The sequence below is a fragment of the Ictidomys tridecemlineatus genome, chromosome 3, assembly GCF_052094955.1.
Source record: "Ictidomys tridecemlineatus isolate mIctTri1 chromosome 3, mIctTri1.hap1, whole genome shotgun sequence".
Taxonomy (NCBI): Eukaryota; Metazoa; Chordata; class Mammalia; order Rodentia; family Sciuridae; genus Ictidomys; species Ictidomys tridecemlineatus.
Genome location: NC_135479.1, coordinates 5,421,564 through 5,446,714, shown reverse-complemented (window position 1 = coordinate 5,446,714; position 25,151 = coordinate 5,421,564). Strand labels below are relative to the sequence as shown.

At 51.0% G+C, this 25,151-nt stretch overlaps 1 protein-coding gene across 8 annotated transcripts; it reads right to left on the bottom strand.

Moving 5' to 3' along the window:
- Positions 1-189: 189 nt before the first annotated feature.
- Positions 190-24,877, bottom strand: Fbf1 (Fas binding factor 1). 8 transcript variants are annotated; one of them, XM_021731233.3, is made up of 30 exons: positions 24,244-24,877; positions 23,497-23,583; positions 22,390-22,417; positions 21,307-21,348; positions 18,455-18,548; positions 17,592-17,643; positions 16,993-17,043; positions 14,905-15,046; positions 14,231-14,308; positions 13,625-13,744; positions 13,050-13,185; positions 12,788-12,921; positions 11,923-12,025; positions 10,443-10,895; positions 9,231-9,332; positions 8,815-8,903; positions 8,588-8,646; positions 7,609-7,863; positions 7,356-7,456; positions 7,007-7,213; positions 6,026-6,133; positions 5,801-5,940; positions 5,601-5,719; positions 5,029-5,151; positions 4,761-4,946; positions 3,461-3,637; positions 3,253-3,390; positions 3,048-3,165; positions 1,683-1,801; positions 190-1,082 (listed from the first exon to the last, which is right to left on the bottom strand). In XM_021731233.3, exons 2-30 carry the CDS (start codon positions 23,497-23,499, stop codon positions 999-1,001), a joined length of 3,561 nt encoding a protein of 1,186 aa, XP_021586908.2. In that variant the 5' UTR covers positions 23,500-23,583; positions 24,244-24,877; the 3' UTR covers positions 190-998. The 8 variants fall into 8 exon arrangements, with proteins under 8 accessions (XP_021586908.2, XP_013217137.2, XP_005332635.2 ...); XM_013361683.4 differs by having other exon boundaries at positions 24,279-24,877; XM_005332578.5 differs by having other exon boundaries at positions 7,609-7,764; positions 24,279-24,877.
- Between the last annotated feature and the right edge of the window lie 274 nt (positions 24,878-25,151).

Genomic DNA, 25,151 nt, shown 5'->3' with positions numbered 1-25,151 from the left:
TCTAATGTGTTCAAGACCAAAGCTACAAACTGTTGGCAAATAAATTAGGTCCCTCTGAAAGCTGTTCCAAAGAGCAGAGAGCTACAGATGGTGCCACTTCTCCCTTGTGTTCTCCTCCTCCGCCCTCCTGCTTACTGGGATGGCTTCCTCTGGGATGCAAGGTGAGGAATCGCTCCTGCACAGAAGCAATTTTAGCAGTAACTGCAATTTTATTAGTCGACTTGATTTGTCCTGGGTCTGCCGGGTACATTGAGTACCCCTCCAGCTGACCTGGGCACACGGCCTGTACATGTGTGGAGGCCAGCAAAGGCGCAGGTGGCAGTAGCAGTGCATGGGGACCTATAGGTCACCTTTCTCCCCTCCAGGGACAGAGGCTCTGGCTGTCTTCCTTCCCTGTCCATTTCCACACCCCCAACATCACCCACAGTTCCCTACTCCTGCTTCTGGTGAGGGCCTAACTGAGGAGGAAGAAGCTGGAGGCCAAAGTTCATGTTGAGCTGGTCAGCCACTTGGGCAGAGCCGAGAATGAGTGGGGGTGGAGTGGCTGGCTGAATCCCAGGAGCTCATTGAACCCTGAGAAGAATCTGGCATGGTGCCCTCCCTGCCCCCACCAGACCTCCCACTCACTTGCCCAGGAGGCCTTTGTCCATGTCCCCATTAGGGAGGGGACCTCTCAGGCAAAGAAGGTAGAAGGCTGTTCATGGTACTTCCCCCAAGAAAACCCCTGCCTCTGAAAAGGCCCAGGCACATAAACCTGAAGCGGCTGCCTATGGTTGAAGCTGGTGGAGCTTGCTGCCTCCTCAGACCCTCAGACTGGAGCCAGAAGTCTGTGATGAGGCACCCTCAGCTCCTGGGGGCTGTAGCACGTCAGAGCCCCAGAGGTGCAGGGCTAGCAAGAGCACACAGGCAGGCTGTCCGGATGGAGGGCTCTGGCAGGCCCGGCAGCGTGGCAAGGGAGAGTCCAGGGTCCGATGCTCGCTGAGGGGCAGCAGTCCATGTTAAGTGGAATGGGACGTCATGTTGTAGGACGCATTCTTCAGGGCGTTCAAGAAGAACTGCTCATTCTCCAAGAAGTCCCGGTCCTACCAGGCAGATTCGGAAAAGAGCTCATACTTCCATGCACTGAGAGGGGGGCCAAACAGCCCTCACTTGGGGGCTCCCTCTCCCAGTTATCAGCCGGCTCTAGGGGGCAGGGTGGGGGCATGAAAGAGCCCAGGCATAGAGTGGGGCAGACTTTGGTCTCAGTCCTGGGAGGCCACTTGTTAGCAGTGGAACTGACTTCTAGCACATGACCTCTTGTCTCTGAGCCTCACTTTCCTGTTCTAATCTGGAGATAAGAATCTCTCCCATGTAGAGCTGAGTGTGGGTGAAGTTGCTGATCTACTTAAAGCCTGAGCATCAAGCCCAGCACACAGGACATGCTCCCTGAGTGGCCACTGCATTCACAGGCTGTCAGGAGGTTTAACTGAGATGACATTTGCCAGCTGTTGCGTACAGAACCTGGCCTAGAGCAGAAGCCTCCAAGTTGCATGCCGAGTAGTCTGCCTTCTGAGTCTCCTCCAGGAGTTGGGGTCAGCGCTCCCCAGAGTTGTGACATGCTCCCTGATGCCTCTGCCCCGAGATGGAGGGACTCTGCATGTCACCACAGTGAATAAGAGGACTCAGGCCTAGTGGACACTCACCTGCTCGGCTGTGTGCTTCAGCAGCACCAACTTGGCCAGGAGCTTCGCAGGGCCCGGGCTGGCCAGCAGCTGGCTGCCCTGAAGGGTGGTGGGGGCGGGAGTCACGAGAGCTGAGAAGGCTGAGGAGGAAGTCAGGGCCAAAGTGTTGGAAGGAAAACAGGACCACATGGCTGTACCGCAAGGCCTGCTCACGTGCTGCCCAGTAATGGGACTAGACCGATGTTCACATGGCTCCAACTCTCAAAAGCCTCTAAAAAACACTCGTGTGCTCCTATCTGACAAATCTGTTTCTAAGAATTTATTCAAGGGAATCAGTCAGACAAAGGAGCTAAGATGTACAGAGAGGTTTCCAGGGAGGCACTGCTCATCCTAGTGACAAAAACCCTCAGTGTGGAACAGCCTCAGAGTGGAAAGTGACACTGATCAAGAATGTTAAATCACCGACAGGAAGACACATTCCAGACGTGTATCACTGAGTGTAAAAGCCAGCTTATAAAACATATTCCCAATTTTGTTTGAAAACATCCATCAGTCTGGAACATCAGGCACCAAAATGTTCTAGTGGTTCCCCTGAACTGGAGACTCAAATTGAGTGTGATATTGTAAAAAGATTCCCCCTCTATTTCTGACTTATTTTTCTAAAGTTAACATGCATTAATTGTTTAAAAAAATAAATAACAAGATGACTTTAAGACTTAGGCAGCACGGTGGCACACATTTGTAATCCTAGCATCTTGGGAGACTGAGGCAGGAGGATTGCAAGTTCGAGGCCAGCCTCAGCAACTTAGCAAAACCCTGTTTCAAATCAAAACAAACAAAACCCCAGAAAAAAACTAGCACTAGGCACAGTGGTGTACACTAATAATCCCAGTGATTTGAGAGGCTGAAGCAGGAGGATTCAAAGTTTGAGGTCAGCCTCAGCAAGTCAGCAAGACCCTCAGCATAGTGGTGCATGCCTGTAATCCCAGTAACTCTGGAGGCTGAGGTAGGAGGATAGGAGGATTATAGGTTTGAGGCCAGCCTCAGCAACTTCTTATTTTTTTTAATATGTATTTTTCAGTTATAGCTGGACACAATACCTTTATTTATGTATTTTTATGTGCTGCTGAGGATCAAACCCAGGGCCTCGCACATGCTACGTGAGCATTCTACCGCTGAGCCATAAAGCCAGCCCACAAGACCTTATCTAAAAATAAAAAATAAAAAGGGCTGGAAATGTGGCTCAGTGGTTAAGCAACCCTGGGTTCAAACCCCAGTACCAAAAAAAAAAAAAAAAAACATTGAGCAGCTGGAGGTTAGCCAGCTCCTCTTCTGGCCCTGCTCTGGGCTGGCGGAGCCCCATCCCTTCCTCGTGGAGCCACTTACCACCCAGGCTGGAGGCTGCTGGGCCCTGGCCTGTTGAGAACAGCCCTGGGAGGCTGGAGGGCAGATCTTGTCGAGCACGGTCCAGCTGTAGCCTCTGCTGTGCCAAGCTCAGGTGCTCCTGTCCCCAGCCCAAGATAGGAGAACTCAGTGGGGCGAGCAGGCGGCTGGGCATGCGGACAGGAGGAGGGGAAAGGGGGAGCCTTGCCTGATGTACATGCTGCTCCTGCTGCTGCAGCCGCTCCTGCTGCTGCCTAACGGCCTGCAGCCGGGCCTGTTGCTCAGACTGCAACTGCCGGGCCTCCTGCAGAGCTTGCTCACCTTCCTGGTACTTCTTAGAGGCCACCTGCAAGGAGGTTTCAGGGTCAAGGCCAGGGTCAGAAGATGTCCCAAACCCACACACCTTCCAGCCTCACCTGGCTCATGTGCTCCACCTCCTCAGCACGGCGCTGGAGACGCAGGCTGGCGGCTCTGACCCTCTCCTTCTCCTGCTGTAGCTCCTGCCGCTCCCGATCCACAGCCTCCCTCTCAGTTGCCAGCTGCTCCTCCTTGGCCCGGAGCTCACTGGCCCTGACCCTTAGCTCTCCCTGTTCCTGGAGAAGGCAGAATCTTCTCTGCATCCACCTCTTAGGAGCTATAGCAAGCTGTGCAGCACCCGAGGGTCCCTCTGCCTACCCTGCTTCTGGGGCTTCCAGGATGGACCAGAGAGGCATGAGGCCAAGCTGGGGTGCTCCCCAACAAGCTGTATAACTGCAGCAGGTTCACCTCTGAACCTGTTTCCTCATTTCTAGACTATTGAAGTCATAGGAGCTAATAAGAATCAAACCCAAGTCCTTCTGCCTGCTAGGCAAGCACCACTATACATCCTCAGCCCTTTTTATTTATTTTTATTTTTTGGTATTGGGGATTGAAAAGAGGTACTTTGTCACTGTATCACTGAGCCACATAGCCAGCTCTTTTTGTTTGCTTCTTGTTTGTTTTTTGGAGGTAGTATCAGGGATTGAACTTAGGGCCACTGGGCCACTGAGCCATATCCCCAGCCCTATTTTGTATTTTATTTAGTGACAGGGTCTCACCAAGTTTCTTGGCACCTCACTTTAGCTGAGGCTAGCTCTGAATTCCCGATCCTCCTGTCTCAGCCTCCTGAGTCACTGGGATTACAGGTGTGCACCAGCCCACCCTGCTCCTTTTTGTTTTTTAAGACATGGTCTAAGTTGCTTAGAACCTCACTAACTTGCTGAGGCTGCCCCTGAATTTGTGATCTTCCTCTCTTAGCATCCAGAATCATGGGTATTACAGGCATGCACACCATGTGTGGCCTTAGCCCTTTTTATTTTGAGACAGGGTCTCAGGAAGTTGCCCAGGCTGGCCTTGAACTTGAAATTCTTCCACCTAGCCTCCTGAGTAGCTGGGATTACAGTCCTACACCACCAAGCCAGGTTCTAATGAGTACTAAATGAGGAAAAAAGTGTATAAAATGCCTCTGGGGACGCAAGGGAGTTACTGTGGTGACAATACTTGTTTGACCACTGCACTCTAAGTATGTCATCACTATGCTCTTATTTCGTAAGCCCGAAACTGACGCACCTAGGAGGAAGGCCACGGCTGCTCTGGAGGCTGCCTCACGCCTGTGGCACTGGGACAGATGCTCTTGCCCAGAGGGCCGACCTCTCAGGGGTCTGTTAGGAGGAGGCTCACCTTCTCCAGCTACCCTACCTTGGCCAGGCTGATGAGAGTGCCCTCCCGCCGGGTGTCCACCTGCAGTGCTCGTTCGGCCTCACGCTCAGCCCGCTCCTTACTCAGCTTCTGCTGCGTGAAGAACTCAGCCCACTCGGCTGCCAGGCGCCGCCTCTCCTCCCCACACTTCTGCATGACGGACTTCTGCTCCTCCAGCAAGGCGCTCTAGATTTGAGGGTGAGGGCGTGGTGAGCGTCTTGTCTGGGTGTAATGGTGGGTCAGCAGCTGAGCCTGGTGCTGGACTCACCTTGGCCCTCTCCAGCTCTTCCCTCTCTATGGCGATCTGCTGGGCCAAGACCTTCCTCTGCTCCTCCAGAGCACGCTGCGTGGACTCAGCCTTGGACTGTTCGGCATTCACACGCCAGCGTTCCTGTTATGATCCAGCACAAAAGATAGAAAATGTCGGTCCTTTTTAAAGAACAGAGCTTGCTCTTATATTTGAATGTACATTAGACGTGCAAATGAATTTGTCACAACTAAAGAGGTTAAGTGACATTGAGTGGGCAAGAGCATCTGTCCCAGTGCCACAGGCATCATCTATCATGACAGATCTGGGTGACAGGAGGAAAGAAGCACAGTTGGTGGAGGAAGACGTGGAGGGACCCCAGGGCCAGTGGCCAAGGAATTAAGTGAGAGGTGGCCCAGCCAGGGAGACCGTGTGTGTTCAGGTGGGCAGTGCTCAAGGCAGGGCAGAGCTGGGAGACACAGGCAGGAATGGCAGGAGGGACACTGAGAGGAGATCTGGGCCTGGGCGATTGCAGGACTCAGGAAGCAGGTCAGAGGGCCGACCTCCCAGGGCTCTGGTAGGAGGAGGCTCACCTTCTCCAGCAGCCGGCTCTGCTCACTTAGCCGGGCCTCCATCTTCGCAATGACCTCTTGTAGCCGAGCACGCTCCTCCTCCATGTCCTGCTGCTGCCGGTTCAGCCGCTCCTGCAGTGCTGGGTGGCCCACAGGGCGCTCACTTCCTACCCTCCTTCCTCCTGAGGGGAGCCTGGGCTACTGAGGTGGGGATAGGGTACCTCGCAGCTGCTCGTCCTGATGCCGGATTCCCAGCACCCGCTCCTGCGAGGTGGTGAGGTGCGAGGCCTCCACGCGGGAGGACAGCTCATTCAGGCTGCTGGAGAACTTCTCCATCTGCTCGATGATGCCATTCAGGGACCTGGAGGGTGATCCATCAGGGAACCTCAGCCTGCGGAGGCCCAGGCCTGGCCCCTTGGGTGGGCAGTGCTGGGTGGGACACACACCGTGTGTGGGAGGTGGCACTGGTAACTGCATCGATCTCTCGGTCCTTCAGCAACTTCAGTCGCTGCAGCTGCTCCTCATGGTCCTTGCGCATTTCCAGGATGGATGCCCTGAGGAGAGGGTGGCAGAGGCGGTTGGCCCAGGGCCACTCTAGCAGAACCACACAGACGGGATGTGGGGAGAACACCCTGGCAGCTCTTCACGGAAGCAGCCGCCTCTGTGCGGTCCCTCTGCCTCCTCCTCCCCCAGACACTCAGTCTCTATGACTTTCCTTTTTTCTTTTTCATACCAGGGACTGAACCTAGGCATTTTTAACCTAGGTTCAGGTGAGCCACATCCCCAAGCCCCTTTTAATTTAACTTATATTTCATTTAGAGACAGGGCCTTGCTAAGTTGCCAAGGCTGGCTTTGAACTTGCAATTCTCCTGCCTCAGCCTCCTGAGCCACTGCGCCCGGCTTCCTGACTCTTCTATCTCATCTGTCCTGGTGCCTCAAGGCCATGTGCACCAAAAGATTCCTCCTATTATTAAGAAAAATTCACTTTTCACAGAGTAAAAGCTGTGTGCCTAACCCCTGTGTCTGGTCCATAGGGCCAGTCTTAACAAGCCTGCTCAGGCACCTTTTCTTGGTTCATTCTCATCCAGAAAGGCAACCAGATCAACACACCAGCAATGATAAGCACAGCTTTCCCATGGTGGAGCTAGTCACTAGTCTCCATGGGAGAGGTGAGTGGAGTAACCTAGCTTGGCTGGGTCCTCTGGTGCTTGCTGCTGCTCTGCCCTGCCTCCTGGAAGGCTACACTCCTTTGGCTTTTGCCCCTCCTGCCTCAGAAGAAGTGGCACCCCACTCAGGTGGGCCAATAGGCTGGTGTGCTTAGCATTGGTCCTCACCTCAGTGGGCCAAAGGGAAGGACTCAAACCCCATGCAAAGGCTGCAGAGCCACAGCCTGGGGTCACTTCATTATTGCTCTTCTCTGCCCTCACCGTTGTAGCTCCCGAAGCCGCTCCATCTCCTGGTCTTTTTCTTGTGCCGCTGCTGCCAAGCGCCGCTGGTGCTGGGCGGAGAGCTCGGCTCGGGCCTGCTCAGCTTCGTGGCAGTGAGAGAGATACTGAGCTGACAGCTCCTCATTCTCTCTCCGGAGCCGCTCCTCCCGTTGCTGGTATGATGTCTCTAGCATCTTAATGCGGCTTCTGCCAAGAGAATACCCACCAAAGGGCCTTTCTGAGCATATCAGCATGGTCTTGGGGTTCAGTGAAGAGATGCAAGCAGCGCTGGGGCAGGACATCAGCCTGGGGAGACCAAGGCAGACCACAGGAAGGAGCTGCTAGGTACCTGTGTGCATTCTCAATGAGCTCCAGGTCTGCCTGGTGCCGCTGCTGTAAACTTTCCAGCAGCAGCTGGTGCTGGGTCCGCTCTAGTTCCAGCTTCCGCACCTAGGAGACAGTGGTAAGTCAGCATGCCACCGGGCGAGAGGTCCTTTGGCGTCTGCCCCATACCACTTTGTGCCTGTAGTCCTCTTCCCCTCTGGCAAAGCCTCTAGCCCATTACCCCTGGACTCCCCCCACAGATGGCCAATGTCCCTTACCTGAACCTCCAGCTCTGCCAGCCGTGTGTGGCTCTGCAGCAGCTCTGCTTGGAGCTGGGCAGTGCCACTCTGAAGCTGCGCCTGGGCTGCCAGGAGCTGCTTCTGGTATCCCACACCTGGCAGCAGGCTCTGCTCCAGGGGCTCTGGGAACAGGGACTGCAGGGGAAGATGAGAGCTGTCCCATGTCAGGAGCTGAGCTTGGCTACCTCCCGGCCCTCTGCTCACTGGACTTCCTGGCTTTCCCCTCATAGGTGGCTGCAGACAGGGACAAGACCAGGACAAGGTCTTGGAGAGCCCCAGGCCCTGCCACTCTGAGCATTCAGCAGCATCTCCCCATCCAGCTCTGGTCAGGCAAGTAAGTGTCCCTCTGTCCCCCAAAATGACATTCTCTCCTTGGTGTCTCTAGCTTCTGAGACAAGAATCAGTCTTAGCTATGACAGTGGCCCTTTCTGTTGAGCCAGAAACCCAGGTGGCCCACCTATGACACTGGCCCTTACTGTTGGACCAGCCACTAATCTGCTTTCTATAAGCCGCCCCTCACCCACTTCTTCTAGGAGCACTATGCTGGGTGCCACACCTCCTAGGCCCAGGTGTCAGAGTTGACTGCCACACCTGGGCAACAGAGCTGGAGGTGTGGTGGGAGGATGGCAAGGATAGAGGAGGCTTTCTAGATGGATGCGGCCCTGCTTTCTGAATGCAGCATTCCTGGCTGTCCCAGCCTGCTGAGAGCTGGGCTCCCTATCACCTGCAACTCCCTATCGATGCTGGCAGATTCACCCCAACACCACATGGGCGTCCTGAGGCTAAAAGTTCAAGAGAGCACTGGTGAGGTGTGCCACAGTGTTCTGGCTGGTACTACGCTGGGCATATCTGACACTGCTTTCCCAGAAGGTTGTCACAGCCAACTCCTGGAGTTGACTTTGAACGTGGATGAACTCCCCCGGCCTAAGACCTGTACCTGTTTGTCCATGCTCCCTACCTTGGCTGGTACAGAGAGCCCAGTGGGTTCCTGAGATTTGGGGAAACAAACCATAGGCTCTGAAAAATAAACCGCAGAGAAATGATCAGGAGGCCCAGAGGAGCCCAGGGCTCTCTGCCTTGCTCTGTTCTGAGAGTCCCTTGTTACTTGGTTTCCGGGGGCCTCAAAGGAGCTCCAGGCTCCTCTTCCTCACCCAGGACTAAAGCCCAAGTAAAGCAGAAACAAACCGGTGCCATAGGGGTCTCCAGAGGCTGTTGTTCTCTTTGGGTCACCTGCAGGGAGGGCCAAGGGAGAATGGCTCCAACTCTCAGGGGACCTGCAGACACAGGGACAGGGCAGGTAAATAGTGCTCTGTGCAGGACACAGAGAGAGAAGGGAAAGGGTGGCAGCAGAAGTTGAGGCGAACTTCAGATAAGTAACTTTTTACTAGGAGAGCAGGATCTGGCTGTGCTGGTGGCTGGTAAAGGAGATGGGGACACAACCTGCCGCAGATCTGCCATGGGTGGGCCTGACAGAGACACTGAACACTACGGTCAGTGGCCACCTGGGGTCCCAGCACGGCCACCTGCCATCCGTCTATGGGGAAGGAGGCCTGGGCAGGCCCTATTGCCTCACTCCTTCCCAGCCCTGGCTGCCGACATACCCTGTGATGAGGGGCCTGGCAACTGGTATTTCTTGTTCTGTTGCTCCTGAGGTCCTTCCCACAGCTGCCTGATGAAGCCCCTGAGTGCTGGTGACAGGTTGGCTGAGGACAGCACATGTTAAAGGCGAAGGTGACAGAAGGCCCAGGTTAGGCTGGATGACCATGGCCATGGATGAGCTCCCAGTGTGACACTTGTGGCACCCCTCTCCTCTTCCTGCTTCTCCTTGGCCTTCTGTTCCCACCCTCATCTTGAGGATTCTCCCAGACTGAGCTCCGGGAATGTGTGGGCTGCCCTTCCCTTCCAGAACCACCTCCTGACCTTGGTGGCCATAAGGCAGTGACTGTCCATGGACTGACAATGGCACATCACACACACCGCAGTTAAGTTCAAGTTCAAGCCTGTCTCAGTCCACTTAGCTCCATTCAGCCTTAAACCACAGCTCTGCCCAGTCACCCCCAGGACAGCTGCCTGTCAGCTACTTTCATGTTATTCGCACCCCTCTGGGCTTGCAGGGCAGCAAAGGTCTTTCCTGTTTGGGTCACAGCTCTGCCCTTGGCTTCAGGTCAAAGTCAAAGTTGTCCTCGTCATCACATTCAGCCCAGGGTGTGGTGATGTCCCTGTGCTTTCACACGGCTCTCCAGAGCATCTCCCTGCTTCCTCTGGACTCAGCCCTGCCAGGCCCTTTCATCTTCCTGCCCTCAGAGGTCACTCATACCCTGCCCCACCAGCTGGCTACTCTGTGGCTCCCTAGGAACTGTGTCTTGGCCACCACGTCTTCTCAGACATGCCCCAGAGCCACGACCATCTCTACCCACATGCACTTCAGTTATTTCAGCTGGGCTGACAGAAACACTGACAGTCACACACTGGGCTTCCCTTCCCAGCCGAGAATGCCGTGGACAGGGCCCCTGCTCAGGAGCAGAGGACGGCAGAACCTGCCACCTCAGGGCAGGTCTTCTTCTGCCTGATCCAGTAAGTCCCTGCTGCCAAGGCAGAGTGTGTCTGTCCACAGCCCCGAGCCCTCTAGCATCCATGCCTGGGCAGGTGAGCAGCCCTCTCTGCTGTGCCCAACAGGAAAAGAAGCAGAGCCGAGAGTGGCCCATGGCATACTGCTGACATCTCCCACAGAGAATGTGGCAGGCGAGATGGGAAAGCTGGCCCTGGAGACCCTGCCTGGGCCTTCTCACAGATACAGCAGCCCAGGCCCGTACCTGGCTGTTCCCACTGAGTTCGGACCCTTATAAGTGTCAGCATGCTCCTCTCTGGCCACACCCTGGGACTTCTTCCTAGACAAGACATGGCTCAGCCAATCCTCCTCCTCTCCCGCCTCAGACTCTCGCAGCTTGGAGGACTGGCTGGCTTGGGCAGACGGCCCTGTATTCTCTGCTGGTGGCTTTGACCCTGAGGAGGGCAGCCCAGATGGGGCAGAGTTTGGGTCTAGGGCTGAGTGCTGGCTCACAGGACCAGGTACAGAAGGTGTGGAGATTGCCAAGCCTCCCCAACAGGAGTCTCGGGTGGGAGAGGGAGGCAGCAGGTCCAAGTCGTCATCCTTGAGGCCCAACCAGTCAGCTCCTCCCTTCCTGGGGGAGATTGGGCTGGAAGCTGCTTGGGGACTTTGTTTGGTGCCTGGTTCTCCCTTGGGGTCTGGGCCACCTTCTACGACCCTGTTGCAAGACAGAAAGAGCGGCATCAGGCAGGGGAGGCACCCTGTCCCAACAGCCCCTTGCCAGTCTTTCCCTCTGTTGTCGGGTGTAGGGGAGGTGGGAGGGTGGACTGTGAGGTCCACAGCAAAGAGTCAGAGATGCCCAGCAACTCTGCACAACCAACGTGTGGCCCAATGAGCAGGCCCCTGGATTAGCTCCAGGGGCAGGGCAGTGGCATGCTCTATGCTATTTAAGGATGTGGCTCTGGGTGACATGCTTGCCTAGCATTCATGAAACTCTAGGTTTGAATCCCAGAGTGGCAAAAAAATAAAAGTAAAAAGGAATATTCTGGGACTGAGGGGCTGGGGACAATGAAGCTCAGCAGTAGAGCATGCGCATAGCATACGTGAGGCCCTGAATTCCATTCCCAGCACCAAGCGGGGAAAAAACATTCTGGGAATGGGAAGAAAAATCCATCTGGAGTAGTTATGTAGCTGGAAAGAGAGAGACAAGGCCAGGGCAGCAGAGCTGATCGTGCTGAGCCTGGTGAAGGGCAGGACGAAATTCTCTGTACTGTTCTTATAACTTTTCTAGAAGTGTGAAATTACTTCAAAATACAGTTTAATGGGCTGGGATTGTGGCTCAGTGGTAGAGCACTTGCCTGGCATGTGTGAGGCCCTGGGTTCAATCCCCAGCACCGCATATAAGTAAATAAATTAAATAAAAGACCCATTGACAACTAAAAAATATTAAAAAAAAAAACCCAACAAAATACAGTTTAACATATATACTGACAGAAAAAAATTCAGACAATTCCATCACTGATTTAATCTTCTGTTAAAAATCAGGAGGCTGTTGGTCAGGGCCAAATCCAGGATCGAGCTTGTCTCCACCCTTCTGCTTGAACTGCTGGGACCAGGCAGCCTTCTCTCCCTTCAGCACCCACAGAGCCTTGCACCCTGCCTCCCCCCACAGGGCTGTCAGGTAGGATGGGGAGAGCTGCAGGAACCTGCCTTTCCAGAGGCTGGCCTCCCCAGGCCCTGCTTACCTGACAGACTGTCGCCGAGACTGTGGACCCTCGGAGGAGCCCACAGTGGGCTGGTAGGCCCCAAAGATGAGGTCCTCATTGTCCCAGCTATCTTCTTCTTTGTCTGTAAAATAAGGGGCCTGTGACCATGACCTAGAGCAGAGGAACTGGCAGCCCTACATGTAAGAGAAGCAGAGTGGGGTTATTCGAGAGGAAGCCCTTTGGCTGCATGAGAACATCTGGGGACTGTGGAGACACATGGCCAAGCCCTGCCCACCTCCCTTAAGGTCAGGCCCAGAATGCTGTGTTTCACAAGAACAAATCTCAACAGACGGCTGGTGGGATGATGCTTTGAGAAACACTGGTCCTGAGAAATTTTTAAGACATGAGCTATTGCCTATCAAGACGGTCGAGCCAAGTATGGTGGCACATGCCTGTAATCCCAGTGGCTCGGGAGGCTGAGGCAGGAGGATTGAATACAAGGCCAACCTCAGCAAAATCGAGGTGCTAAGCAACTTGGTGAGACCCTGTCTCCAAATAATATAAAAAATAGGGCTGGAATGTGGCTCAGTGGTTGAGTGCCCCTTGAGTTCAATCCCCGGTACCCTAAAAAAAAAAAAAAAAAGAAAAAAAAAGAAAGAAAGAAAAAAGAGGGTAGAGAAACCAACTTAAATAGTAATTCATAATCAGATAGCATGTACATAAAGCAACAGGATGTTGGACAGGACAAGGGTAAGAGTTATCTCTTGACACTTCTGTCTCCGTTACAGACGTGTTGATCATGTGTATGTGTCATGACAACATGTCATGGTGCCAGTGGTAGAGACCAGGTTTAGAGGTACCTTCCCCTTCCCTCCTGTCCCATCCTGCCCCTTGGCTTCCTCACCCTGTGGTTTCTGATATTTTTTGTCTAGTTTGAACTCTCTGTGTTGTCCGGGACTCGGATGAGCTAGGAGTTTTGAGGCTGTGCTTCGACCCAGCAGGTCATCCAGCTTGGAGCGAGCAGGGCGGGGCCCTTCCCTGCAGGATGGGATGGGGGGAAGGAATTTGTGGCAAGGAGGCTCTCAGGGGGACCACACTGTCCCTTCTCTTGAGCTTTTCTTGAGGTGGCACCACAGCAAGGATCCTCCACTCATAATCATCCTTACTGGTCACCCATCTGTCTCTTCTCTCCCTTGGGGCTGTCTCCGAACCCCAGGGTAGCCATGATGTCGTCCCCATCATCAAACAGCAATTCCTTCTTTCGGATGGGAGTGTCCCCAGGAGTTAGAGGAACACAGGGACCTAGGAAACAGAACCAGGATCCAGGCCTCATAGACTTCTTGCTCTCTATCATTTTTTTTTTTTAATATTTATTTTTTAGTTCTCGGCGGACACAACATCTTTGTTGGTATGTGGTGCTGAGGATCGAACCCGGGCCGCACGCATGCCAGGCAAGCGCGCTATTGCTTGAGCCACATCCCCAGCCCACTTGCTCTCTATCATGACTGATGGGCCAGGAGGCGGGTAACAGGTTTACCTGTCTGGTTGGCCTATAGGACCTGACTCCTCCACACTCCTAGGCCCATGCTTCCCCCTCCCTGCTTCTGGAGACTGATAACCTTTTCTGGACTTGAGACCTGTGGTCCCACCCTGCTGAGATTCCACACCAGAAAGTTCAGTAAAATTGTCTGTTTTCAACAGACTCTGCCCCCAGGATGAGGAACAAGCTCCTCCAACTCACCTTGCTCTCTGACTGGGATGGGACTTCTGTTGGAAGCTGTTTTACTCTCTGTCACAGGTGGCTTCTTGGCAATGTCTTCTTCCTCATCAGAGAGAAGTCCTGCCAATGGGTCTTCCAAGTCTCAGAGCCAAAAGGGAAAGCAGAAGTTAGACTACAGCACTTTGTCCAAGAAAAACAGGGCTGGGGCTGGGGCAGCTACCCCCAGAACACGAACAAGCTCTTTAGCACTGCAGGGTACAGCCCACTGCAGGAGGCTATGACACAGAGACAAAGCTCACACAAGGGGCGGTGGGCAACTCTGACTCTACTAGCTAGCTGCAGGGGCTCCCAGAAATGTCCCAAAGGGATCAGAAGAGAAGTAGAGCACTGTGTAGATTTTCCTACACTTCAGAAAATCTGTACTTTGATACCTGGTTTCCTTGCAAGTAAGTTCCCCAAATGCCCTGGCCAATACAACCCAGCTCACCCCTCCTCTAGGACTGGCATCAGGATACCAGCTCTCTGCTCCTCCTCTGATACACAGACTTGACCTCAGGCAAGCAGCAAGCATTACCCTGGCTACTCTCAAAACCGAGTGTCTAGGAGCAGAACTAGGGTTTCTGGTACCTCCAAAGGAAAGCTTCCTATACTGATGCCCAAAGCTGCTGGGAGAGGTGGTTGGATGCTTGGTGGCAACTGTGTCCCCTAAAGGAAGAAGAGAGAGAGAGAGAAATTGTGGGACTAGGTCTTTCCTGGCTGAGGTCCTCCTCCACACCTTGGACTAGCGACCTTGGGTGGGGAATACTTCATCCTAGGAAGCCTGAGCCCGTGGGCACAGGCACAGCCATGGAAGAGTCCATACCCATTCTCACCCAGGCTTCTGGCAGGGAAATGTGGTAAGAGGCCTGCTGTCAGCCCCTTGTCATGCATCACTCCAAACAGACTCCAAACAGGGAGTAGGGATCGGGGAGCAGGGAGAGGCAGAAGCTACCGTGCAACTTTCCTTTTTAAAAAGAAATTATTATTCTCGAAGGTGCTGGGAATCAAACCTAGGACCTCATGTGTGTCAGGCAAGTGCTCTACCACTGAGCTACACCCAGACCCCACTTTCCATTTTAACTGGAAAAGCTCCTTGAGGAGTTGCACACGTTGAACTTAGAGGAAATGGAACCACCCCCTACCCACCTAACACACACACACACAGAGGCACAATTAGCCTTGGCCTCTCTGTCCCAAGCTGAAAAAACCCACAGGACATATGCGTCCTTCTAAGCACCTCTGAGGTACCATCCTCTACTCACCCTTCTCACCAGCTGTGAGCCTGCTGGCAGGTCTGGGATTGCTAGGCAGCTCCTCTTTCCCAGAACCCTTGGTAGATGTTTTGCCAGAGGCTAGATGAGACCTCTTCAAACCCAGGATATCGGCGTCCATGTCATCTAGATCCTAGACAATAGGACAGTGGGGTGCAATGCCTGGGGAGATGCTGTGGTGTGTGCTCAGTGTCCCCCTAAGGTCTGTGTGAAAGGCTTGGCCCCAGAGTGGTGGTCTTAGAAGGTGGGGCCTTGTGCAAAGTCCAAAAGTTAACTGCAGACCTTGAAAGGGACTGTGGGACCCCCCATTCTCTTTCTTTGCTCTAGTTCCAAATGTGATCATTTGCTCCCACACATGTTCCTGCCATGATGTGCCACCATCTGGCACCCTCACCTCACCTCATTGGAGGCCAAACCAATCCCCGCCTCCACCTCAAATTGGACCCTGAGCTTCCAAAACTGTGAGCTAAATAATCCTCCTCTCTTTATAAGTGAACCATCTTGGGTACTTTGTTGCAGTAATGTAAAGTTGGTAGTCAGAATGGGAGGAGGGGTTCTAGCTAAGGAGGAGGCAGGCAACTATGAGAGAACAGAGGAAAATAAAACCCTGTTGAGAAAAATAGTGAGTTTGGAAAGAAAATGGAACTGAAGGTGAGCAGAGTGGAGTCAGGGGCCAGGCTCATGGTCTGGGAATAGGAGATTCAAAATCTCCACCAAAAATAGAATCAGAGGACCTGAGGGTCATGCCTGGGACTATGGCCTGTTGAGAGCCACAGCCAGTCAGAATGGCCCCTGGCATTTTGCCAATAGTATTGGTTGAGAGGCGAGCCATTAAGATGATGCTGAATTGATTCAATTGTATATTAGACCTTTACTGTGCACCTGGGGCTCCTTACTTTGGAGTTCTCGTGGGGATTCCTGGAGAGTTCGCATTGGTTGGGGAAGTGCCGGAGGAGGGATTTCCGGTTAGTGGTTCCTGGAGGAGCCCCATGGCATTCGGGAGAGTTCCGGGGAGCGTGTGTGGAGTGTGCTGGAGGAGTTCAGTAATAAAGTTTGTTCCTGCTTCAGTGGCTCATGATTTGTGCCCAGCCAGACTGTGGCAATGGCCAGCTGGCCTGGGGGAGAAAAATTTCAGACTGAGTCTGGAGCCAAGAAGGGAATGGATGCCAATTCTTTCGAGCTCTACAGGGATGGAGCCAAGAGCTCAGCCTTCACCCAGAGACTGTGACAAAACGGAGTAAATGGCTGGGCCATGCAGCCTGGAGTCAGAGGGCAGGCTGCTGCTGGCTGTAGGTGAGGGACAACCAAGCCCCTGAGCACTGTGTGATCATATTCTTACACATGGTTCAGAATTTATATCTTAAGATTCCAGTGTAAAAAGATCAGCTCTGGGCTGGATGTGACGAGAAGGGGATACTAGTTAGCAGGGACATGGACAGAAAAGGTTAAGAGAAAAAGTTAAGGACAGGTCAAGAATAGGCTTTAGAGGCGACATGATCTCCAGGTGAGTCTCCAGGTGGAGGCTGGCCCCATTTAATCAGAGGCCTGTGGTACAGACTTTCCAGTCTCCATATAGCAGGAAAGCTCATTATATGCAGGGGAGCAAAAGGGCAACAGTTCGGAGGAGAAGGTACTGGGAATGGAATTGACCAAAGTGTGTTACATACATGTATGAACCTGTAACAAAGAATCATACTATTATATGTAACTATAATGCATCAATAAAAATTAATTTAAAAGAAGGGTAATAGCTCAGGGGTACCTCTGTTCTTGCACTAGGAGAGGGTCAGAAACACAGGTGGAGCCAAGTGCAGTGGTGCACACCTGTAATCCCAGCTGCTCAGGAGGATCATGAGTTCAAAGCCAGCCTCAGCAACTTAGTGAGACCCTAAGCATTTCAGTGAGACCCTGTCTCTAAGTAAAATACAAAATAGGGCTGGGGATGTGGCTCAGTGGTTAAGTGCCCCTGGGTTCAATCCCCGGTACCAAAGGAGACATTAGAGGGAGAACACAGCCACGGTATAAGGCAACAGTGCCCCATCCCAGCCCAACCCTGGGGTCTGGGAACTGTTTTCCTACCTTCATGGTCTGCAGCAAGGCCTGCGGGTCTGCCTCTGACACATCGGAAATCTAAGTCCACAGGAGGCAAGGATGCAGATGAGAGGCACATTAGTCAAGGCCCAGTAGCACTAAGGGATCTAGCCCCTGTTACCTTGCTTCTGTGGGAGTAGGTGGCTTAGCAGGGGTACAGCTTGGACAATAGGCATAAACAGAAGGGTCCCTTGCCCTCTACCCTTGGGGCTCAGCTGTAGTGAAGTTAAACTTGCCCAGCTGTGGAGCCCCGTAAAGTGCTGCCACTTTCTGTTCCTCCCAGTGGAGAGGTCACGTACATCACAGGACCTGAGCTTTACTGCTTCCCAATCATGTGACCAGACCATATGGAGCTTCTTACAGGAAGGGCAACATCCAGCTCCCATAGTTGCAAGAGGCCTACCTTCTAGTTCACGGTTCTGGTTGGTCCATGCGGCAGCCCTTGGGCATTGTTTTGCTTTAAGAATAAAGTGACTTTGCCAGGATTTCTACACACTTCTGTGAGAGGCTCCTTGGCCACCACACCAATCTCACTGTTCTCAGGGATAAGTAGAGAGGCTAAGGACTGGGGACTGGGCCAGGCTCACCTCAGCATCAGCTTCTACCAGGGTATCAAAAATATTGTCTTCCAGGAGGGACCTGCAAAGAGATGGGTGCAATCGGCACTAACCCCTCTACCTGGTCAGGTTATTCTAAAAAATGGAGAGTGAGAGCTTAGTGGTAGAGCATATGGTTGGCACATATGAGGCCTTCAGTTCAATCCCAGCACCACCAAAAAAAAAAAAAAAAAAGAGGGGCTTAGAGAACTTGGAGAGATTTCTCCAAGAGGACAAATATGCAAAAAGGAATTCATGAGCACCTAGTGCAGTGATTTTCTTTTCTTTCTTTTCTTTTTTTTTTTTTTTTTAAGTGATAGAGACCTTTTAAAACCAAACTGTTAGAAATAAAGGGAGGCTGGGGATGTAGCTGAGAGATACAGCACTTGCCTAGTATGTGTGAGGCACTGGATTTAATCCTCAGCACCACATCAAAATGAATAAAAGACCATCAACACCTATAACTAAATATTAAAAAAAAAAAAAAGGAAAGAGGAAGACAACTGCTGTAGCTAAAATGAAGATAGAGGGTGGAGCACGACAAGGTTCCTCCCTTACTGCTCATCTGTCAAGAGAGTGAACACAACTTGAAAATTACTGATCTGGGCCAATCCCCTTATTCTGAGCATAAGAAAACTGAAGCTCAGACAGGTTCAGGAATTGCTCAATTAACAGATAAGGGACCAGAAGGCTTGGCTTCTGACTTCCAAGTCAGTTCTCCTTCACTCCTCTAGGGCCCTTCAATAACTGGAAGTTAAGGAAAGAGGATAGAAGTTCCCAACCTCAGCAGCAGGCATGCACCAGTGGGAAGTGGGCTGGATGGGCCACAATCCCCAGGCCGCCCCAGTGCTTACCTTGCTCTGCTCTTTGAAGAGGGGAGCCCCTGAGGTGCACGTGTGGAGCCTCTGGTATGTGAAGTTAGTTCAACAGGCTTGTCAGGTAGTGCCACTGGAACAAGGGACGATAGAAAAGAAGTTGTTTGGTTACAGAGAACAGAGTTGAGATGAAAGGATGTCAAGTGCCTGCATCCAGCTGTCTCCCTGACCTTCCCAAGGAAAGGACAGTTTGGAGGAAGGATACTGGTGCCAGAGGCAGGTCTCAGTGCTTACCTTGGGGAAAGGAGTGGTACATTTCCAAGGAAGAAGTCAACCCTAGACATCAGTGTGTGTCACATGAAGGGCTCAACCCAAGCCAAGCCAACTGCACCCCAGGGTTGGCAGAGGGCACCTGACTTTGTGAGTTCTCTTTGCCAAGTGGAGGAAGCTAAGCCTCACTGTCCCCAGTGAACTTTGCCCAACCCAAAGTCCTGCTCCTCAGCACAGCAACACAGACACAAAGGGTAAGGGGCCAGTCTTCAGAATATATCAGGAACTGCTACAACTCAACAAGGAAAAGCCAAAGAACCCAGCTAAAAATGGGCAAAGATCTGAACAGACACTTCTCCAGAAAAGGTAAACAAATAGCCAATAAACACCTGAAAAGATGCTTGCCATCATGAGTCACTGGTGACATGCATGTCAAGGCCACAGTGAGATACACACTCTATACTCTCCAGGATGCTTATGAGCAAAAGGGTGGGAAGCACTGGCAAGGACATGGGGAAACCAGAACCCCCTCACGCTGCTTCGGGGAAGACACAAAGACACAACTGCAACGGAAAGCAACTGGTGGTTTCTCAAAGAGCAAAACAGAGTTACCATAAGGCCCAGCAAGTCCACTCCCAGGTTACACTTGAAAGAACTGTAAGTACACACAAAAACCTGTCCACAGATGTGCACAGCAGCATTATTCATAGTAGCCAAAAATGGAATAACCAAATGTCTTTCACCTGATGAATGTGATATACTTGCACTACGGACTATTCTCTAGCCATAAAAAGAAACGAGAAGGAGGCTTGGTGGGAGGCTGAGGTAGGAGGATTCCAAATTTAATTGCCAGCCTGGGTAACATAGGGAGAACCTGTCTTAAAATAAAAACTTAAAGGGCTGGGGATGTGGCTCAAGTGGTAGTGCACTTGCCTGGCATGCGCAAGGCACTGGGTTCAATCCTCAACACCACAAAAAGATAAAATATAAAGATATTATGTCCACCTAAAACTAAAAAATAAATATTTAAAAAAAAATATGGGCTGGGGATGTGGCTCAAGTGGTAGCACGCTCGCCTGGCATGCATGCGGCCCGAGTTTGATCCTCAGCACCACATACCAACAAAGATGTTGTGTCCGCCAAGAACTAAAAAATAAATATTAAAAATTCTCTCTCTCTCTCTCTCTCTCTCTCTCCTCTCTCACTCTCTTAAAAATAAATAAATGAATAAATAAAAATAAAAACTTAAAAAGCTGAGAATGTTGAGCTAGGGATATGGCTCAGTGGTAGAGTGTTCACCTACCATGTGCAAGGCCCTGAGTTCAATCCTCAGCACTCCATAAAAACAAAATAAAGATATTGTGTCCAACTACAACTAAAAAATATATTAAAAAAAAGTTGAGAATGTGGGCTGGGGTTGTAGCTCAGTGGTAGAGCACTTGCCTGGCATGTGTGAGGCACTGGGTTTGATCCTTAGCATCATATAAAAATAAACAAAATAAAAGTATTATGTCCATTTACAACTAAAAAAAAAAAAAAAAAAGAAGAAGATTACATTATACCTGTAATCCCAGCAGTTCTGGAGGCTGAGACAGGAGGATCTTGAGTTTAAAGCCAGCCTCAGCAAAAGTGAGGCACTAAGTAACTCAGTGAGACCCTGTCTCTAAATAAAATACAAAATAGGGCTGGGGATGTGGCTCAGTAGTTGAGTGCCCCTAAGTTCAATTCCTGGTACTCAAAACAAACAAACAAAAAAATTGGAGATGTAGCTCAGAGGTAGAGCATCCTTAGCAAACTGGAGGTCCCAGATTCAATCCCAGTACCTCAAAAAATAAATGAATAAGAAAATAAGAGTGAGGTACTGATACATGCTGAAATGTGAATGAACTTTGACATCATGCTAAGTGAAAGAAGTCTGAGGCAAAGGCCAGATTCTGTATGGTTCCATTTTATATAAAACGTTCAGAACAGGAAAATCTATAGAGACAGAGAAGAAATAAATGGTGGCCTAAGATTGGGGAAGGAGAGTGAGGACTGACTACTAATGGGCATAGAATTTATTTATAGGGTGATGAAATGTTCTAGAATTAGATAGTGGTGATGTTCTAATATTTTAAATACCACTGAATTGTACACTTTTTTTTTTTTGTAGGCAGAGATGCAAAGTCTTTAATCCTGCCTCTTTTTTTTTTTTTTAAAGAGAGAGTGAGAGAGGAGAGAGAGAGATAGAGAGAATTTTTAATATTTATTTTTTAGTTCTCGGCGGACACAACATCTTTGTTGGTATGTGGTGCTGAGGATCGAACCCGGGCCGCACGCATGCCAGGCAAGCGCGCTAACGCTTGAGCCACATCCCCAGCCAATTGTACACTTTTTTTTAAGGGTAAATTTGAAGCTAGGTACAGTGGTGCATGCTTGTAATTCTTGCAACTTTGGAGGCTGAGGATTGAAAGTCTGAGACCAGCCTTGGCAACTCTGTGAGACTCTGTCTTGAAAAAAAGGCAGAGGGTGGCTGAGGATGTGGCTCAGTGGTAAAGTGCCCCTGGGTTCAATCCCATACCAGATTAAAAACAAAAAAAAGTAAATTTTATGGTCTGGCCTATGAATTAAAGGGCACTTACTATCATCTCCCAGGAGGTCACCAAGGACTTCATCGATGGAGCCTGGAACAGAAAAGGGCTAGCATGACTTAGGAAGGAAAGAAGAATAGTGTTTACAAACCTCGCGTCTTGGGACTCCCCCAAGACCCTGGTCTCTCAATGCTGGGTCATGCGTGGCTCTGCCTTCACTGGCCTTGGAGTATTTTCTAACCCTCTGGCAAAGTCACCACACTTTGTTGAAACACCTCAAATATAAATTTAAAATAACTTTCTCGAGCTGGGGCTGGGGCTCAGTGGTAGCACACTTGCCTGGCATGTGTGAGGCACTGGGTTCGATCCTCAGCACCGCATATAAACAAACACATAAAATAAAGATGTATCAACAATAAGAAAAAAAACTTCAATTAAAATAACTTTCTCAAAGGATGCTGGTGAAGCTTTTCAGTAGAACCTCCTTTCAACATGCCTCCCCCAAAACACACTGGCCAACATTCAGTGTTCTGGACTCTGAAAAGTCCAGTATGAGTCTTTGGGAAAAGCATCCAAATTTCTAGGCACATGCAAGCTTCTTTCATGCCAATAGCTTCCTTGTACCTTTCCACCTGACACACCCCCCTCAGTGGTCTGGACACACCTTCTCTGGCCACTTCCTGAGCGAGCATGTCGGGGAAACCCAGGTCAGAACACTGAATCAGTTCTCCCACTTGGCAAAAGTGCCTTTACCACACTTAACCCCAATCAGGTCGCCTGAATACAGGAGCCAATGAGAAGAATTTCTTCCAAAACCTCATTTCTTTTCTTCTTCTTCTTTTTTTTTTTTTTTGGTGGTGTAGGTGATGGAACCAACACACAAGGCAAGTGCTTTACCACCAAGCTAACCCCCAGCCCCCAAAACCTCATTTCTTATTTATTTCTGAATTTCTCTTAAGAGCCCAAGAGGCAGAATACTGAGTCCCTAGGAGCACACAGGCTGCCTGTGGTCTTAAGGGAGAAACAAGACTCTCACCAAGAACATTTAAATAGACATGTCTATGTTGTGCTGGTACCAAAGGGAAAAAAAAGAGACACACTGGCTTAAGGATGATGTTCCATCTCTCTACTGACCTTTCAGTCCCTTCTTGGTTTTGGATGCCTAAAAATGGGAAAAACAAACAAAGAAACAAATACACACACACATTAACAAAATCAAATGGTGAACTTGTGTTGAAGCTAGAAAAGAAGAATAGTTTTGCTTTAGGAAGAAACACCAGTGGCATTTTCAGACAGAATTTCCTTTATGTTTTCTTGTGTCTGACAATGGACTTATTCAGAAGATAGCAAAACCCGCCACTAAGCAGCAGTGGCACTCATAAGAGGACAGAAATTTCTTCTTTTCCCTGATTTCCAAATACCACATGGAAACCCTCACAGCTGGGATACAATATGACTGGAAATGTTTCTTTCTATTCCATGAGCCTGAATCCTCAGTACTACTGATGGTTACTTAAAAAATGCTCCCAGCTGCTGAGTGTGGTGGTGCATGCCTATAATCCCAGAGACCTGGGAAACTGAGACAGGAGGATTACAAGTTTGACTCCAGCCTCAGCAACTTAGTGAGGCCCTAAGCAACTTGGCAAAACCTTGTCTCAAAATAAATAAATAGGGCTGGGGATGTGGCTCAAGCGGTAGCGCGCTCGCCTGGCATGCGTGCGGCCCGGGTTCGATCCTCAGCACCACATACCAACAAAGATGTTGTGTCCACCGAAAACTAAAAAAAAAAAAATAAATATTAAAATTCTTTAAAAAAAAAAAAATAAATAAATAAATAGATAGATAGATAAGACAGGGGATATAGTCAGTGGTAAAGTGCCCCTGGGCTAAATCCCCAGTACCAAAAAAAAAAAAAAAAAGAGCTCCCAGTTGGGCTAGGGATGTAGCTCAGTGCTAGAGCTCTAATCTTGGGTATGTGAGGTCCTGGATTCAATTCCTAGTATCACAAAACTAAAAATGCTTCCAGCTGTACATTCAGAAGCTCAGGAGAAAACCTGCTGTAGTTTTAAGTCTGAGAACTTGATATCAATGCTTTTTCTTATCACTCTTCTCTGGGGATCACATCCTGGTCCTTGCCATGCATCTCCCAAAGCATTCCATACAGTCAAGATTTGGGGGGCCCAGAGTGGGGTGAAGGATGGCGTTCGCATTCCTACACATCTTCCTATGCCTTTTGCTTACCATATCAGGGATCTTGGGGGCTGCTTGAAGGTCCTTCACAGCACTGTCCAGCTCATCTGAATTCTGCCCACAGCAGGTTCATCTTCCCTGATGAACAAAATTGAAGTGGTTGCTTAAAAACAACGTAGCTTTAACAGAGCTTGACTCCTAGGGTTATCAAGGTTTCTTCCACTTTATTCATTCAAGGGGACAAAATCTACTTCCATACATTAGAAGATTCTTATGGGAGGCTGGGAATGGTGCCTGTAATCCCAGCAATTTGGGAGACTGAGGCAAGAGGATTCCAAGTTTGAGGCCATCCTCTGCAATTTAGAGAGGGCTTAAGCAACTGCATCAAAATTAAATAAATAAATAGGGCCAGGGATGTGGTTCAGTGGTAAAGGGCCTCTGGGTTCAATCCCCAGTAACCACTCCAAACCCCCCCCCAAAATTTCCTTATGGGAAAGTGATTCAGATGAGAAGCAAAGTATTCTGGATAATACGTATTCTGAATAATTGAACAAAGTGCAGTGGTCAGTGTCCTTACACTAAAAAAGGATGTGGAAAATAACAGGGACCCACTTCAGAAAGGTGGATGTCTGGAAAGGCGGCCACTCCCTTCCCAGACAACATTCAAGATTACTTTCTAGACAGCATTGGGCACAAAGCGCACGCTGTGTTCTCTGGTTACCCCTTGACTCGATTTTCACTGATGGTGGAAGATCTCCCCTCACTTTGGCTGTACCTGGAAGTCTTCCTCAGAATTACCTGTCTCCCTCCAGCTCCTCTTTAGGGAAACCCACCTTCGCCACGCCAGGTTAGAAGGAGTCCGAGGCGGTCATGTCTGTTTCCCGGGTGTTGGCCTGTCCTGGTTTTAGAATGTCACGTTTATATATAGGGGTTTGGGACAAAGGCCACTTGGAATGCTTGTGTTTCGGTTTCCTTGCAGTGGCAACTTCAGGGACCCACAGGTCCAAACGCGTTTTGCTCATAACAGGGGCACCGGGAGGCTTCTGTCCCAGCTTCCCAGGCGGCGGGAATTTTCTAGGAGAAGTTTGTCGCGTCAACCCATCTACTGGGCCAGGTCCACGTCAGGCATTTTTTTAAGCCCCGAGCCCACCCAAGCCAGAGCCCTTCTCAAGGTCCCTCGTCCGTGACACTGCGTGCTCAAAGCGTCGCCCCCGCGCGCCCAGCCCGTCCTGACCCGAACACAGCCTGCAACCCCCAAGCCCCTGAGGTCCCTATTACGCGCCGTCCGCTCGCAGGCCCGGCCGCGGGGACCTGGTCGGGCCAGAGCCACTGATTACGGTCTCACTCAGCCCGCCCGACGCAGCCAGGCCTCCCGCTCCCGGCCGCGCCGTCGCCGAGGAGCTTCAGGCAGCGCGAGGCATCCTGGGAGTTGTAGTCCGCGCCCGTTCACCCGAGGACGGAGGCGCCCAGAGTCACGCTTCCCAGCGTGCCCCGCGGCGAGCCCATCCCGGGCTCCGCGCTTAGCTAGGCGCTGCCAGGCGCTACTAGGACGCCACTTGGGGGAGGGACACGCCCGCTCTCGGCGCTGGGAGGCAGAGCATTCTTTGTCACGAGCTCTGCGGAGGACTCAATAGTGGCGGGGTAGGGACCTGAGAAACGTGTTGGCGGGTGAATCCTTAAGTAAATTTTGTACTATCCCACGCCAA